The sequence below is a fragment of the Rhamphochromis sp. 'chilingali' genome (assembly GCF_963969265.1).
Source record: "Rhamphochromis sp. 'chilingali' genome assembly, chromosome: 12".
Lineage (NCBI taxonomy): Eukaryota > Metazoa > Chordata > Actinopteri > Cichliformes > Cichlidae > Rhamphochromis > Rhamphochromis sp. 'chilingali'.
In genome coordinates, this window is record NC_137939.1 from 26,152,590 (window position 1) to 26,168,015 (window position 15,426).

The 15,426-nt window shown below is 44.0% G+C and overlaps 1 protein-coding gene across 1 annotated transcript in view; it reads right to left on the reverse strand.

Moving 5' to 3' along the window:
- Window positions 1–15,426, reverse strand: part of LOC308406969 (sterile alpha motif domain-containing protein 10-like) — a 68,756-nt gene that overhangs the window by 11,513 nt on the left and 41,817 nt on the right. Inside the window, exon 3 of the mRNA XM_080898313.1 lies at window positions 6,731–6,899. Within this exon, the coding sequence (XP_080754439.1) occupies window positions 6,731–6,899 (169 nt within the window). The remainder of the gene's footprint in view (window positions 1–6,730; window positions 6,900–15,426) is intronic.

The following is a 15,426-nucleotide window of genomic DNA, read 5'->3' on the forward strand; positions in this document are numbered from 1 at the left end:
AGCTGCCTCGTCTGGTCCAGCCTCTGCTTCAGTCTCGTCTGGTGCTGCGACGGCCACGCCACCTTCGGGTCCCAAACTGCCGCCTCGACATCGGCGGTCATCTGCCAGGCCGCTGGTGGAGCGTCATCGTCAACATGGACGACCTCCTAGACGCCGCCGTTGCCGTCCGCGCGGTCGGCCTCCAGACTTCTGTTATCGCCGCCGTTGCCGTCCGCACGGTCGGCCTCCAGACTTCTGTTATCGCTGCCGTTGCCGTCCGCACGGTCGGCCTCCAGACTTCTGTCATCGCCGCCGTTGCTGTCCGCACGGTCGGCCGCCTGAATGGTTTCCCTGTTGCCGCCGCTGCCGTGTGCACGGGCGGCCCCCTGAACTGCCTCCACTCCGCCACCGCTGCCTTCCGCTTGGTCGGCTTATGGATCTGCGTCGCCGACGTGGCCGGCCTCAGAAGATAAACTGTCCTGGACTTCTGAGCTGTGAGCCTCTGGGCCGGCCTCCTGAACTGTGTTTTGTCCTAGTACTCCAGCATGTGTGTTTTTGTTTTGGACAATTCCCTCGGTCCGCTGGAGCTTGTTTTGTTCGGTGTTGGTCCCTCCGTCCTGGGCCCCCGCCGCCCGCCCTGGGTTGGTCGTCTGTTTTTGTTTTGGGCTGTCTGGTGCCAGCCCTTGGAGGGGGGGTACTGTCATGGTCCTGGGTCGTTGACCCAGCGTTTTGTGTTTTGTGACTATTTCCCTCTGTTCTAGTTATTCTGTGTCCTCCCCCCTTGTGTCCGGTTCGGGTTCTAGATTTCCTGTTTTACTTTGTAGGTCTGTGTCTCGTTATGCCCATTAAGTTCCAGCTGTGTCCCCTCCTGTGTGCCATTTCCTCATTACCTGGTGTGTGTATTTATAGTTGGTGTCTGCCTGTGCTCCTCGTCGGGTCGTCTGCACTCATCCGTGTATTTCTGCGTATCTCTGCATTCATCTGCGTTCCATGGTGTCCTGTCTCTGCGTCCCTCTGCCCCGCACCCCCTTTGTACGGTCTCAGGTTTGCTATTTAGTTTCTCCCAGTTTAGGTTTCCGTTTGTAAAGTACTCATACCTCGTTGCCTGTTTTTGTCACCACCACCTTTGTAAATAAAACATCACTCGTATCATCAGTTTGCTGCATCTTGGGTCCTCCTTTTCCTCCACACCACACGGCTCCCTCCGCCAGCCGTGACACAGGCGCAGAAAGAAGAGGAATCCATCATACCTGCAGCAGCTCTGTACGACGCCCAAATCATAATTTGACTCATTACTCATGCAGCTCTCTATATCACTCTATTCATTTCCATTTCATTGCCCTGCACATATCTTCTGTACCTTTGTTTTTTTCATTTTTCTATACCTGCATCATAAGTATGTTCTGGAGAAGAAAAGTCACACAGGTTATATATTGCATGTACAACCAGTGTGTATTTCATAGCTTGTAAACACCTTTCACATTTCCTTTCTGTTTCTTTTGCTGTCACACTTACACTGAGCCTCAATTTTTTCCTTTATGTACCCACAGTAATCAGTGAGCAAATCTGTAGGACGAGTGCAAAAGCAGAGGAGAAAGAAGGGAACACAATAAAAGCAAATAAAATCAAAAGAGGGAAAATGGATAGAGAATTAGACCCACATGCCCTCTGTCTTTTTTCTTAGCCCATAAAATATAAATACCCTTAAAGGACTCTGTAGTCATATTTTATAACACAGACTCTATGTTGGAGAAGAGATTTGATGGTGTGCTACATTACACTGAAATAGGTCTGTTGTGACCCAGGCCCGGCCTGAGTGCCTCTAAAACCATCTGTTAAGAAAAATGTAACATGCCCCAAACCATATTCTTCTTTAACATCTTAATCACAGCAATTCAGATAAGTTATACAGCAAAAACCCTTCATCTAACCTAAAACCAGTATAAAAGCACTGATCTGGGATTGTGTAATTTTTCCAAATGAGTCCAACAGCTCTATATTTAGCTAAAGGAAACCTTTTGTTTCCATCAGCTCGTGTAGCATGGGCATCTTGACAGATTTCCATGTTTTTGGCTGCATGACTCAGCTGACTCATTTGCCGTTTAGTACACTCTCACAAATAAAAGCTGCTACTCTTTTGGTTCCAGTCTTATTTTTATACTCTACTACGGACGTATGTGTGTGTGAGTGTGGTATGTTTCCTCTTGAGGTAAACTGAAATACAATTTCAGACTAGAACAATGCAAAACAGTGAGGAACTATCTCAGCAAAAATGCTCTTTTAAAGCCAATTGATACTTTATATAACAGACAGCTGAATATAATATAAGATAGCAGCAATGTGTGTTTTGTACACTTCCCAGCTCTCTGATATACGATATACTGCTCTCAATGGAACTAGCCAAGCCAAATGAGGACAGAACTGTCAGCCTGTCTTTTCCTTACTACCAGATGGGCTCCAACAATATAGACAATAGTTCCCTCTTCTGTGGGTATGGCTGCTCTCCCTTGGAGGAAAGGCCATGACAAACCAGTTAGCTTTTATAATGGTTGAATGGATCGTGTGTGTTTGCTGTGCATGTGTGTCTATGCACTTTTTGTTTAAAGGGAGATTATTTGCTTCTCCTCCGAGTCCAGGTGCTCCCTGTTTCGAGCACGCAGAGTCGAATTACCCAATTTGTATGAGCACAACTACCTCGAGGATACAACAATAATTTTCCATTTATTTTGTGTGGTATATCAGTATTTCTTTCTTTTACACACACACACACACACACACACACACACACACACACACACACACACACACACACACTTCTGTCTGCTCGTACACATTCGTCGGCCTCTTTACCCAATCCCCACAAAAGCCCTCTCATGTGCGCTTGCCAAAAGCAGGACCAGTGTGTCCTAGAAAAAAAAAAAACTACTGCCCTTGCTCTGTGAATGTCTGTGTGTGCATGTGTACAAATGAGACAAAGCAGATGAATGGAGCTCAAATCAATTCCCCTCAGACAGACTTAATACAGCTCCTAATAATTGCCTGCAGATATAGGGAAAGTATGCTGTCAAAGGCAGAAAAGAGACACAAAAACAAAAGCTGTTTCAATAGAGATCGCCTCTCTCAATTTGGCTTCAAAATAAATTGCTTATTAACAATGTCTCTGGGCAAATGGGAAGCAGTTCTGCCTTGGCTGGAACAATAATGACTCTTAAAACAGTCTGAAAAGCAATCCAAGGTGTGTGTGCATGGGGGGGGGGACTTCCTTATAAAAGGGCAACCTTTAGTTTAAATCTGTGATCAAACTGACCAACAATTTAAACTATTTAACTTTTGCTTTATTGGCTACATACTTTGTGGTCTGTCTATATTACTAATCTATTGAATATATCTGTTAATCATACTTGGTATAAAATATTATACTAAGAATATTAACATAAGAAATAAATATAGGAGCAACTTCAGGGGCAATCTAGTTAAAACCTCATATAGAGGTGGTCTAGCTTTCTGTGTGTTCAAACTTCAGTCTGTGAAGTATACAGCCATGTTATGAGAAAGTAACAGTACATGAGATTTGGATAGCAAGTGCCAATTTATCAGCTTCACACCTCTTGGCCTATTGTACAGTACTTACGAAATACTTATCAAAATGTTGAGGAGACAGTGCACAAAACTGAAAGAACTGGTCTGAATGTGTGACTCATCTGTTCCTCAGTCTGACTCATCTCATCTATCACATCAACTTTTTAATGCAATGCAAAAATGGTTTTCTGCCACTAACTCACATGCACATCTGCTAGAATCGAGTGTAATCACATCTATTATTTACTTCTGCAAACAACAGCTGTCTGATGGAGGAAGTATTCAGATCCTTGACTTAAACAGACATCATGTAACATGATCAACTCTAAAAGCATTAAGTAAGAAATTTGCTTGCTTTCACACTTTGCTTGTTTGAGTTTTATTTGCCCTGTTTTCCTCTCATTTTGCAAAAGAGTTGAGGTTATTTTAGTTTAATATGAACGGTAGCATAGTTCTAACTTGCAGTGCAGCATGCAGTATAGTATAGTTGCCGCTTGATGAAGCCATTTAAGTCATGAAGGACATTACTTAAATGTGTAGTATTTCTACTGTCCTGCAGGGGCTGACTCCAATAGCTGCAAAATTGCTGTACGGAAAACTTTGAGAAAATGACTCCACTTCTCATTTGATTTATGATCTTGATAAATATTTTGCAAAGTTTATGTTTTCAGATTGGAGTTTTTATTCTAATTGAATGTAGAATAGTATTCACGTTGCAAATTATACTCCCATTAAGAGTAAATCAGATAATTAAGTAGTGTGTGCTCTAGAGTGTGGCTATTCTGTGCATCAAGGGCTTGTTTAACATTCACACGTAGGCTACTGTTCAGCATTTTTGGTATCTACATGTCCACATTATTAATGGCTCAGGCACACTAGAGTAAAAAATATGACTACAGCCTCCTTGTGACCATGAAAATTGATACTTTTTGCATTCGACAATTGATTGGAAGTACCCCACCACGCACTTATATTTTAACATGGAACACCCTCAGGCTCTGGGCGACCACTTTCAATTGCAAGGTGATTGCAGAGGTCACCTGGAGAGAGGCAAACTCCAAACAAAAGTCTGGCTCAGACTAACTATAATCACTCCCACACAGATTGGCAAAGCTTTGCAAATAATTGTTGTCTAATTTACCAACACATTGCAATCAATCAGAGCCTGCTCCTATAAGTGCAACTTGTTTGCGATGCTTCTCTTTGCAATAGGAGACTTACCTCAATAGTTGACGGGTGTTATTCATACATGAAAGCAAGGTTGCCTATGTTATTTTGCAGCTAAATTGCTGTACTGTAGCAACTATATCACTATTTGTGGGGGAAAGTCTTTATTTTCTGTTTTATATATGGGAGGTTCTGGCCAGACTAAGCAATTAATGTGAATTTCTGTAATAGACACCACAGTTTTTGGTCATTTATCACAGCTAATCAAAGCATTATCACAAACAGATTGCATGCAATTTCCAACTTTAACTGTAAACTGATAGCAGACTGATTCCATCTTAATACCGTTTTATTGCTGTCTTGATGCACTAAATCTGCTTTGAAGATGTCAGTTGACTGCCAGCAGTTGCAGACTTGGTCCCTGCCTTTGAAACAGCAGTTTCAAAGGCAAAAAGATTTAAAGTTTATTGCACACCATCACAATAATTTGGATTCTGCTGAGGTCTCTAACCACTATTTTCTCCAAAAAAGCTATTCAAGCTAGCTAGTGCTAGCATTAGCTTATTTACACATCTATAGCACATTTTAGCATTTATTGTTGTCCTGTAACTGCTCTAGTACTCAATTCAAACTGTTCCTGAAACTGTTCATTAATGGGATCGTAAGTTTGACTCTCATTACTACGTGGTAATCAAATTGCACATGTAGTCTACAGAATATAGATTATATAGAAAACTGACAAAATACTGTGTACTCACTATTGCTAGAAACAGTAGAAACAGATTAAACATGCTGATAAATGCACAACAACTCAAACTGCAGGAGAAACTATGAAAGCTACACTGATTTTTCTCAGGTATAGCTTTTTTCCAGTGGTTGAGAGCAGCTCAGAGAAATATTTTCCTTTACAAACACAGAATCCATTTCATGGCTGCTGATGAGAATCAGCATCCTTCAAAAAAGGCAAAGAATTTGTATGTAGTCTTTTCTGAGGTTATTTTTTATGCTGACCGAATGCATCCACAACACAAACACATATTCAACTCTCATTTGCACAAGAAAAATACATCAGCTAATAACAGAGCCAAAATAAAATTCAGCTGGACATCTTGAAGTGAATACACAGGGATAATTGAGCTGAAGCCTCTATCTCACGCTCTCTGTTAGAGAATACATAAATAGAAATGATCAGATCAGAGCTACGGCAGCTATGATGGTGGCAGCATTGTTAACCCTGAAGCCTGTGTATGCAATGCACTGTGTGTGTGTGTGTGTGTGTGTGTGTGTGTGTGTGTGTGTGTGTGTGTGTGTGTGTGTGTGTGTGTGTGTGTGTGTGTAAATGTAAGTGAGTGGTGGCTGACCCTGCAGCATAGACCAGCAATCTGTTCTCTATGAGACTCTGAAAAAGAAACTGCTCTACCGTCTGGTCTGTCAAGGACGAGGATGTGTCAACACGTACATGCTCATATGTCTGTTACTACCTTGGTTTGTGTATCTAAGCACTCGCATGCATTTGTGTGGGAGTATTAACAAATAAATGTGTGAGAGCGTGTTGTTTGAACTCAAACACGATAACACAGCACTTTTTCCACAGATTTGCCTTTCTTCTGCAAAAATAGGCTGCACTCCTTTCGTTACCTCACATGTATGCCTTTTAAATCTCCTTTGCAGAGATTTGGGTGTAAACCTGTTTCCAGTTGAGAAAGCTAAGCTGTGGAACCACAAACCTAAAAATAAAACTTTGTGTGAGATTTACTAAGCCTTTTATGGCTCTGGTTTGCAATGCCTTAGTCCAAATGAGCATCACTACTATGCTTATTGAACGGAACAGAGGTCAATGAGAAGTTTAACACAAACAGCACCCTCTAGAAGACTAGATCTTGTGCACTTTACACTATTAGCAGGGATAGTGATTGACGTTATCTGCAAATAAAAGACAACAATCCCAGTCAGCATAAAGTTCTGTAACAACTGATGCTACATATTCACATGTTGTGCACTGTACCTGTGATGGCGTGGTGGGAGAAGGCCTCTACATAGGTCAGGTAGTTGTGTGGACAGTGTTTTTTAAGCCACTTGCAGACATCCTGCTGAGTCCACAGCACCACTGGTTTGGACAGACTGGACAGTGTAGGACTGGTGTGGTACACAGTGAACGCTTCACCTGGACGTAACTGAAGAACACACACAGGAAGCAGTTTGTCAATGTGCATATTGTACAATAGTGTGCAAAAGTCTTGGATTTCTTTATACTTTGCTGTTTTGAGAAGTAGTTCTCAGGATTTCTGAAGCTTTTTCAAACTTTGCCTATGTAGATTGGCTGCTTTTTCACCCATTTTCAGTCAAGTCCTTGCGCTTGACCATTTTTAGAGGAATGTTATTTGTGTTTGTATGTTAAGCTGCCATGAACATGAGGTTTTTATGCCTGTGATTTGGTATTTATTTTGTGAATCTTACATCTTGTGTTTGGCAATTTTTTCCTCATAATTTCTATTTATGTCGGGTGTTTGTTTTATTTTTTTTTATTTCAGATTGGTATGGACTTACCAGTCTACTTAAACAGTTTGCTTTTTGTTTGTGCGCTCTCTCTTTCCACCTTTGCCTTTAGGTCCTCACTACATCACTCTTCAGCATGACACTTAACACTAACCTATGAATCATTTAAGCACAAAAACACAACAAAATCCAGGGATGGACCAGTGTTATGTATATAGAAACCAGACAGCTAACAATGGAACCAATTATAAATCACGTTCCTACTTGCAGTCTGCCACAAAAACATAAAATTAGTTTCTATTTCTTTTGTTGAATCTATGAATCTACATGATGTGCAGTGTTTCCTTAAAACTGAACAACTGGAGAACAAAAGAATAAGCGGCAGGCATAAAAAAACTACAGCAGATGAGCAGTATCTGACAGTCATGTCCTTAAGAAATAGGAAAACAATCCTTTAAAGATCTGACACAGGACACATCTGGCCCTTCAGCTGATCCATCTACTCTTCACTGAAGCCTCAGTGGAAGAGTGAAGGGAAGGGAAACAGGGAGAAAAGGCTGGGGTATGTGAAATTACACAAAAATCAGTGACAATAGCTTATAGTGTGATGAATCAAAATCTCTAGTTTGTAGTTCATATTGTATGAATGATATCAGATTTAACAATGAGTATCTACAGCCATCTCTAAAACACAGCTCAGTTGAATTTTACAAAAATATGCTGTATTTCCCATGTTTATATGTAAATTGCTGCACCAATTTTCCATTTTTTAAAAACCAGCTGTGGCTTCACACTTTCGCACATGTATGTGAGCAGACAGTAAGACGACACCAGTGAGTCTACAGGGAGTGCAGAATTATTAGGCAAGTTGTATTTTTGAGGAATAATTTTATTATTGAACAATTTTATTATTGAACAACAACCATGTTCTCAATGAACCCAAAAAACTCATTAATATCAAAGCTGAATGTTTTTGGAAGTAGTTTTTAGTTTGTTTTTAGTTTTAGCTATTTTAGGGGGATATCTGTGTGTGCAGGTGACTATTACTGTGCATAATTATTAGGCAACTTAACAAAAAACAAATATATACCCATTTCAATTATTTATTTTTACCAGTGAAACCAATATAACATCTCCACATTCACAAATATACATTTCTGACATTCAAAAACAAAACAAAAACAAATCAGCGACCAATATAGCCACCTTTCTTCGCAAGGACACTCAAAAGCCTGCCATCCATGGATTCTGTCAGTGTTTTGATCTGTTCACCATCAACATTGCGTGCAGCAGCAACCACAGCCTCCCAGACACTGTTCAGAGAGGTGTACTGTTTTCCCTCCTTGTAAATCTCACATTTGATGATGGACCACAGGTTCTCAATGCGGTTCAGATCAGGTGAACAAGGTGGCCATGTCATTAGTTTTTCTTCTTTTATACCCTTTCTTGCCAGCCACGCTGTGGAGTACTTGGACGCGTGTGATGGAGCATTGTCCTGCATGAAGATCATGTTTTTCTTGAAGGATGCAGACTTCTTCCTGTACCACTGCTTGAAGAAGGTGTCTTCCAGAAACTGGCAGTAGGACTGGGAGTTGAGCTTGACTCCATGCTCAACCCGAAAAGGCCCCACAAGCTCATCTTTGATGATACCAGCCCAAACCAGTACTCCACCTCCACCTTGCTGGCGTCTGAGTCGGACTGGAGCTCTCTGCCCTTTACCAATCCAGCCACGGGCCCATCCATCTGGCCCATCAAGACTCACTCTCATTTCATCAGTCCATAAAACCTTAGAAAAACCAGTCTTGAGATATTTCTTGGCCCAGTCTTGATGTTTCAGCTTGTGTGTCTTGTTCAGTGGTGGTCGTCTTTCAGCCTTTCTTACCTTGGCCATGTCTCTGAGTATTGCACACCTTGTGCTTTTGGGCACTCCAGTGATGTTGCAGCTCTGAAATATGGCCAAACTGGTGGCAAGTGGCATCTTGGCAGCTGCACGCTTGACTTTTCTCAGTTCATGGGCAGTTATTTTGCGCCTTGGTTTTTCCACACGCTTCTTGCGACCCTGTTGACTATTTTGAATGAAACGCTTGATTGTTCGATGATCACGCTTCAGAAGCTTTGCAATTTTGAGACTGCTGCATCCCTCTGCAAGATAGCTCACTATTTTTGACTTTTCTTTTGACCCATTTTGCCAAAGAAAAGGACGTTGCCTAATAATTATGCACACCTGATATAGGGTGTTGATGTCATTAGACCACACCCCTTCTCATTACAGAGATGCACATCACCTAATATGCTTAATTGGTAGTAGGCTTTCGAGCCTATACAGCTTGGAGTAAGACAACATGCATGAAGAGGATGATGTGGACAAAATACTCATTTGCCTAGTAATTCTGCACTCCCTGTATGTTTGCACTTTAATTTGTTGAGTTACTATATTATGCAATTTAAAACATTGTTTTTTTTTATTGCTTTTTCAAATAAACACTCTGTAATTGCTCTAGCTTACTTAAATATGCAGCATGCACGATTTTCTCATTAATGTGAACTCAGCTGGGATGATGCATTCTAATGCCAACGACTGCTACAAAATCAGTTCTGGTAGTAAACCACCCAGCGAGTGCAAATAACATCATGTAATGGAAAGAAGCTTATTAAGTGTCCATACATTATTATTTAGCCTGCAGTGATACTTCTCTCATGCAAGACAAAAAAAATGCAGCTCATTTAAAATTTAGCAGGGTTATGACTTTGTATTGTACGAAACAAATCAAGTCCACATGAGTGCAAATGGCAAAAGAAAAATCAGCAGTTTAAAAGCTTGCAGGCATAGAAGGGTAAGCAGATGCTCTTCTGGATAAATAAACTTCATCACCTTGTGACTGAAATTTAGATATTTAATAATTCCCTTTGTGAAATCAATAAATATATCCATCCATCCATCTAAATGTTCTGTTGGCACATAGCTTCAAACAGATTTTATTATTCAAATTTTGTACATCTGTCAGCAACACATAGTGAGAGAGTAATTACATTCCACATTTTCTATGGGTGTTGATGTGTCTTTTTGTGACTGGTAGGATCTTTTTCCAAAGGTAATTTTCCCTGACAGCGGTGCTTCATTATACAGTCAGCGCAGCATTAATATGATTCTGTCAATGTCGTCTTTCAGTTACATGAAAGCATGTCTCGTTTTGTTTCATTCTCTATTTTTTTCCTCTTCTTCTTCACACACCTTCCTATGATCCTTGTAGTTGCCAGAAAGTATGTATGTATGTATGTATGTATGTATGTATGTATGTATGTATGTATGTATGTATGTATGTATGTATGTATGTATGTATGTATGTATATATATATATATATATATATATATATATATATATATATATATATATATATATATATATATATTTATATATTAGGGGTGCAACGATACTCGTATCGATATTGAACCGTTTGATACAGTGCTTTCGGTTTGGTATGCATATGTCAGAAATCAGAAATCAGAAATCAGAATACTTTATTCATCCCGAGGGAAATTAGGGGTTACAGCAGGCAGCACGCTAATGGCGCATGCGCACTCACAAAGGAACCTTCTGACCAACTTTACACAAGCATCACATTGGGGAGACATGTCAGAAAGGTAGGCTGATAGGAAAAAACAACGAAAATACACTACATGAGGTAAGAGGAGGAGAAAAAAAACTCCACTCAGACTGAGCTCCTGGTGGGAGAACAGTTTGATAACAGAAAAAACACCTCAGCACAAAAGCACATGACTATCAATACACCATAGAAACACGAGACAAGCAACAGGGGCGGGTAAAGGGTATGAGAGAGCCGGCGTAGACAGCGCATCCGGTCCTGCAGCATCTGCGCTGGTCCAGTTGACTGCTATCTTCCCCGGTAGGGCACAAGCATCGAAGGCGTTGGAAAGGGAGGGGGATGAGTGAGTGCTTGTCAGTGTAAGTGTGTGTGTGTCCAGAGTTCAGCGGAGACAGTGTCCTTCGCACTATCAGGCTAAGTAAACAGTCTGCCAGCCAACCCAGGTGGCCTTCATGGGACGGGAAGAATAGTCATCACACAGTCGTTATCAGGGAGTTGTTTTGGTGGGCTCCAGCCTTGGGCCTGCAGCTGGCGCCGTGGTGTCCGAATGTTGAATATTGTTGATTTCTGTTTTGTGAGCAGCTCGAATTTTAGCACTCTGAGACTGGTCCCTCAACTTCGCGTTGGAGAGCCGCGAGCCTCCCCATGATGGTATCAAACTTCAGTTCCAAGGTGTTGTCAGTCTTTTGATTCTGAGACTTCACAACTGCAGTGATCCGTTCCGCGATGTTTTCCAGCTGTCGCTCAAGGGTGTCATTTTGAGCAGGCCTCTCTCTGATGTTTCCCCTCATACGCTCAATGGCGTTGTTTTGAGCCTTCACAGCAGCAGTAAGCGTCTCCAAGGTGTTGACCATATTACGTTCGTTGTGAGAGGTCGCACCTCGTCCCGGCGCTTCGAATCCAGCGGGCAGCCATGTGGGGGTTTGAACAGCCGGTTCCGCTCTCTTATTTCTCTGATAAAGCAGGGCTAGGCCAACGCCGATCAGCATGAACCCTGTTATCATGGTTCCGAATAGGTAGATATCTTCAGCGTCCTCGATCGACAGTCCCGCCAGGCACACGGTCCTCCAGTTCTGCCACCCGTCCATCGTGTAACCGGCAGGGAAAGTCCCTCCAGGGCACTCAGGCTCTCCCGAGCCCCGACTTCTCGTTGAGAAAAGGGTGTCAATAGCACTCAGAGACCAGTTGATCAAATCCATAATTGTCTTTTAGGTTTAGAGAACGACAGTGAGAGACAATATCGAACAATACAATTTTTTAAAATTTATTTTATCAACTTTTCTTCTGACGATGCTGTCTGTGTTGAGAGCTCAGTGGATCTGCGTTCGACTACTCCGCCTAGACTGCACTGTGGAGCTCAGATCCACCGAGCGCAACACAAGCTAGCAAGACAGAAGCTAAGCTCGTTGCAACATGGCAAATTGAACCTCCCCCACTCTCATTCAGGTCTGGCTACACACTACCAGGCTATACAGCAATGACATTGGAATGTCGTTCGGACTGGAGAAGTGTAGTCGGATGGTAACAAAGAGAGGGAAGGTAGTCAGAACTGAGGGGATTGAACTACCAGAAGGCAACATTGCAGACATAGAGGACAGTTACAAGTACTTGGGGATCCCGCAGGCGAATGGGAACCATGAAGAGGCCGCTAGAAAAGCTGCAACCACCAAGTACCTGCAGAGGGTCAGGCAAGTCCTGAGGAGTCAGCTGAATGGTAAGAACAAGATCCGGGCCATCAACACGTACGCCCTGCCCGTGATCAGGTACCCTGCTGGGGTAATAGGCTGGCCAAAGGAGGAGATAGAAGCCACTGACATAAAGACAAGAAAGCTCCTTACCATGCATGGAGGGTTTCACCCCAAGTCCAGCACCCTGAGGCTGTACGCTAAGCGGAAGGAAGGGGGCCGGGGACTGGTGAGTGTCAGCACCACAGTCCAGGATGAGACAACGAACATCCAAGAATACATTGGGAAGATGGCCCCAACTGACAGAGTGCTCAGTGAATACCTCAGGCAGCAGAAACCCAAGAAAGAGGAGGGAGACGAGGAACCATCATGGAAGGACAGAGCCCTGCACGGTATGTACCACCGGCAGATAGAGGAGGTGGCTGATATCCAGAAATCCTACCAGTGGCTGGACAAAGCTGGACTGAAAGACAGCACAGAGGCACTAATCATGGCAGCACAAGAACAAGCTCTGAGCACAAGATCCATAGAGGCTGGGGTCTATCACACCAGGCAAGACCCCAGGTGCAGGCTGTGTAAAGATGCCCCAGAGACAATCCAGCACATAACAGCAGGGTGCAAGATGCTAGCAGGCAAGGCATACATGGAACGCCATAACCAAGTGGCCGGCATAGTGTACAGGAACATCTGTGCGGAGTATAACCTGGAAGTCCCGAGGTCAAAATGGGAGATGCCCCCAAGGGTGGTGGAGAATGACCGAGCTAAGATCCTGTGGGACTTCCAGATACAGACGGACAAAATGGTGGTGGCTAACCAACCGGACATAGTGGTGGTAGACAAACAGAAGAAGACGGCCGTAGTGATCGATGTAGCGGTTCCGAATGACAGCAATATCAGGAAGAAGGAACACGAGAAGCTGGAGAAATACCAAGGGCTCAGAGAAGAGCTCGAGAGGATGTGGAGGGTGAAGGTAACGGTGGTCCCCGTGGTAATCGGAGCACTAGGTGCGGTGACTCCCAAGATAGGCGAGTGGCTCCAGCAGATCCCGGGAACAACATCGGAGATCTCTGTCCAGAAGAGCGCAGTCCTGGGAACAGCTAAGATACTGCGCAGGACCCTCAAGCTCCCAGGCCTCTGGTAGAGGACCCGAGCTTGAAGGATAAACCGCCCGCAGGGGCGTGCTGGGTGTTTTATTTATATATATATATATATATATATATATATATATATATATATATAAAAAACACCCAGCACGCCCCTGCGGGCGGTTTATCCTTCAAGCTCGGGTCCTCTACCAGAGGCCTGGGAGCTTGAGGGTCCTGCGCAGTTTCTTAGCTGTTCCCAGGACTGCGCTCTTCTGGACAGAGATCTCCGATGTTGTTCCCGGGATCTGCTGGAGCCACTCGCCTATCTTGGGAGTCACCGCACCTAGTGCTCCGATTACCACGGGGACCACCGTTACCTTCACCCTCCACATCCTCTCGAGCTCTTCTCTGAGCCCTTGGTATTTCTCCAGCTTCTCGTGTTCCTTCTTCCTGATATTGCTGTCATTCGGAACCGCTACATCGATCACTACGGCCGTCTTCTTCTGTTTGTCTACCACCACTATGTCCGGTTGGTTAGCCACCACCATTTTGTCCGTCTGTATCTGGAAGTCCCACAGGATCTTAGCTCGGTCATTCTCCACCACCCTTGGGGGCATCTCCCATTTTGACCTCGGGACTTCCAGGTTATACTCCGCACAGATGTTCCTGTACACTATGCCGGCCACTTGGTTATGGCGTTCCATGTATGCCTTGCCTGCTAGCATCTTGCACCCTGCTGTTATGTGCTGGATTGTCTCTGGGGCATCTTTACACAGCCTGCACCTGGGGTCTTGCCTGGTGTGATAGACCCCAGCCTCTATGGATCTTGTGCTCAGAGCTTGTTCTTGTGCTGCCATGATTAGTGCCTCTGTGCTGTCTTTCAGTCCAGCTTTGTCCAGCCACTGGTAGGATTTCTGGATATCAGCCACCTCCTCTATCTGCCGGTGGTACATACCGTGCAGGGCTCTGTCCTTCCATGATGGTTCCTCGTCTCCCTCCTCTTTCTTGGGTTTCTGCTGCCTGAGGTATTCACTGAGCACTCTGTCAGTTGGGGCCATCTTCCCAATGTATTCTTGGATGTTCGTTGTCTCATCCTGGACTGTGGTGCTGACACTCACCAGTCCCCGGCCCCCTTCCTTCCGCTTAGCGTACAGCCTCAGGGTGCTGGACTTGGGGTGAAACCCTCCATGCATGGTAAGGAGCTTTCTTGTCTTTATGTCAGTGGCTTCTATCTCCTCCTTTGGCCAGCCTATTACCCCAGCAGGGTACCTGATCACGGGCAGGGCGTACGTGTTGATGGCCCGGATCTTGTTCTTACCATTCAGCTGACTCCTCAGGACTTGCCTGACCCTCTGCAGGTACTTGGTGGTTGCAGCTTTTCTAGCGGCCTCTTCATGGTTCCCATTCGCCTGCGGGATCCCCAAGTACTTGTAACTGTCCTCTATGTCTGCAATGTTGCCTTCTGGTAGTTCAATCCCCTCAGTTCTGACTACCTTCCCTCTCTTTGTTACCATCCGACTACACTTCTCCAGTCCGAACGACATTCCAATGTCATTGCTGTATAGCCTGGTAGTGTGGATCAGTGAATCGATGTCTCGTTCACTCTTGGCATACAGCTTGATGTCATCCATGTACAGGAGGTGGCTGACAACTGCTCCGTTCCGTAGTCGGTATCCGTAGCCAGTCTTGTTAATGATCTCACTGAGGGGGTTCAGGCCTATGCAGAACAGCAGTGGGGACAGAGCATCTCCTTGGTAGATCCCGCACTTGATGGTGACTTGTGCTATGGGCTTGGAGTTGGCCTCTAGTGTTGTACGCCACATCCCCAT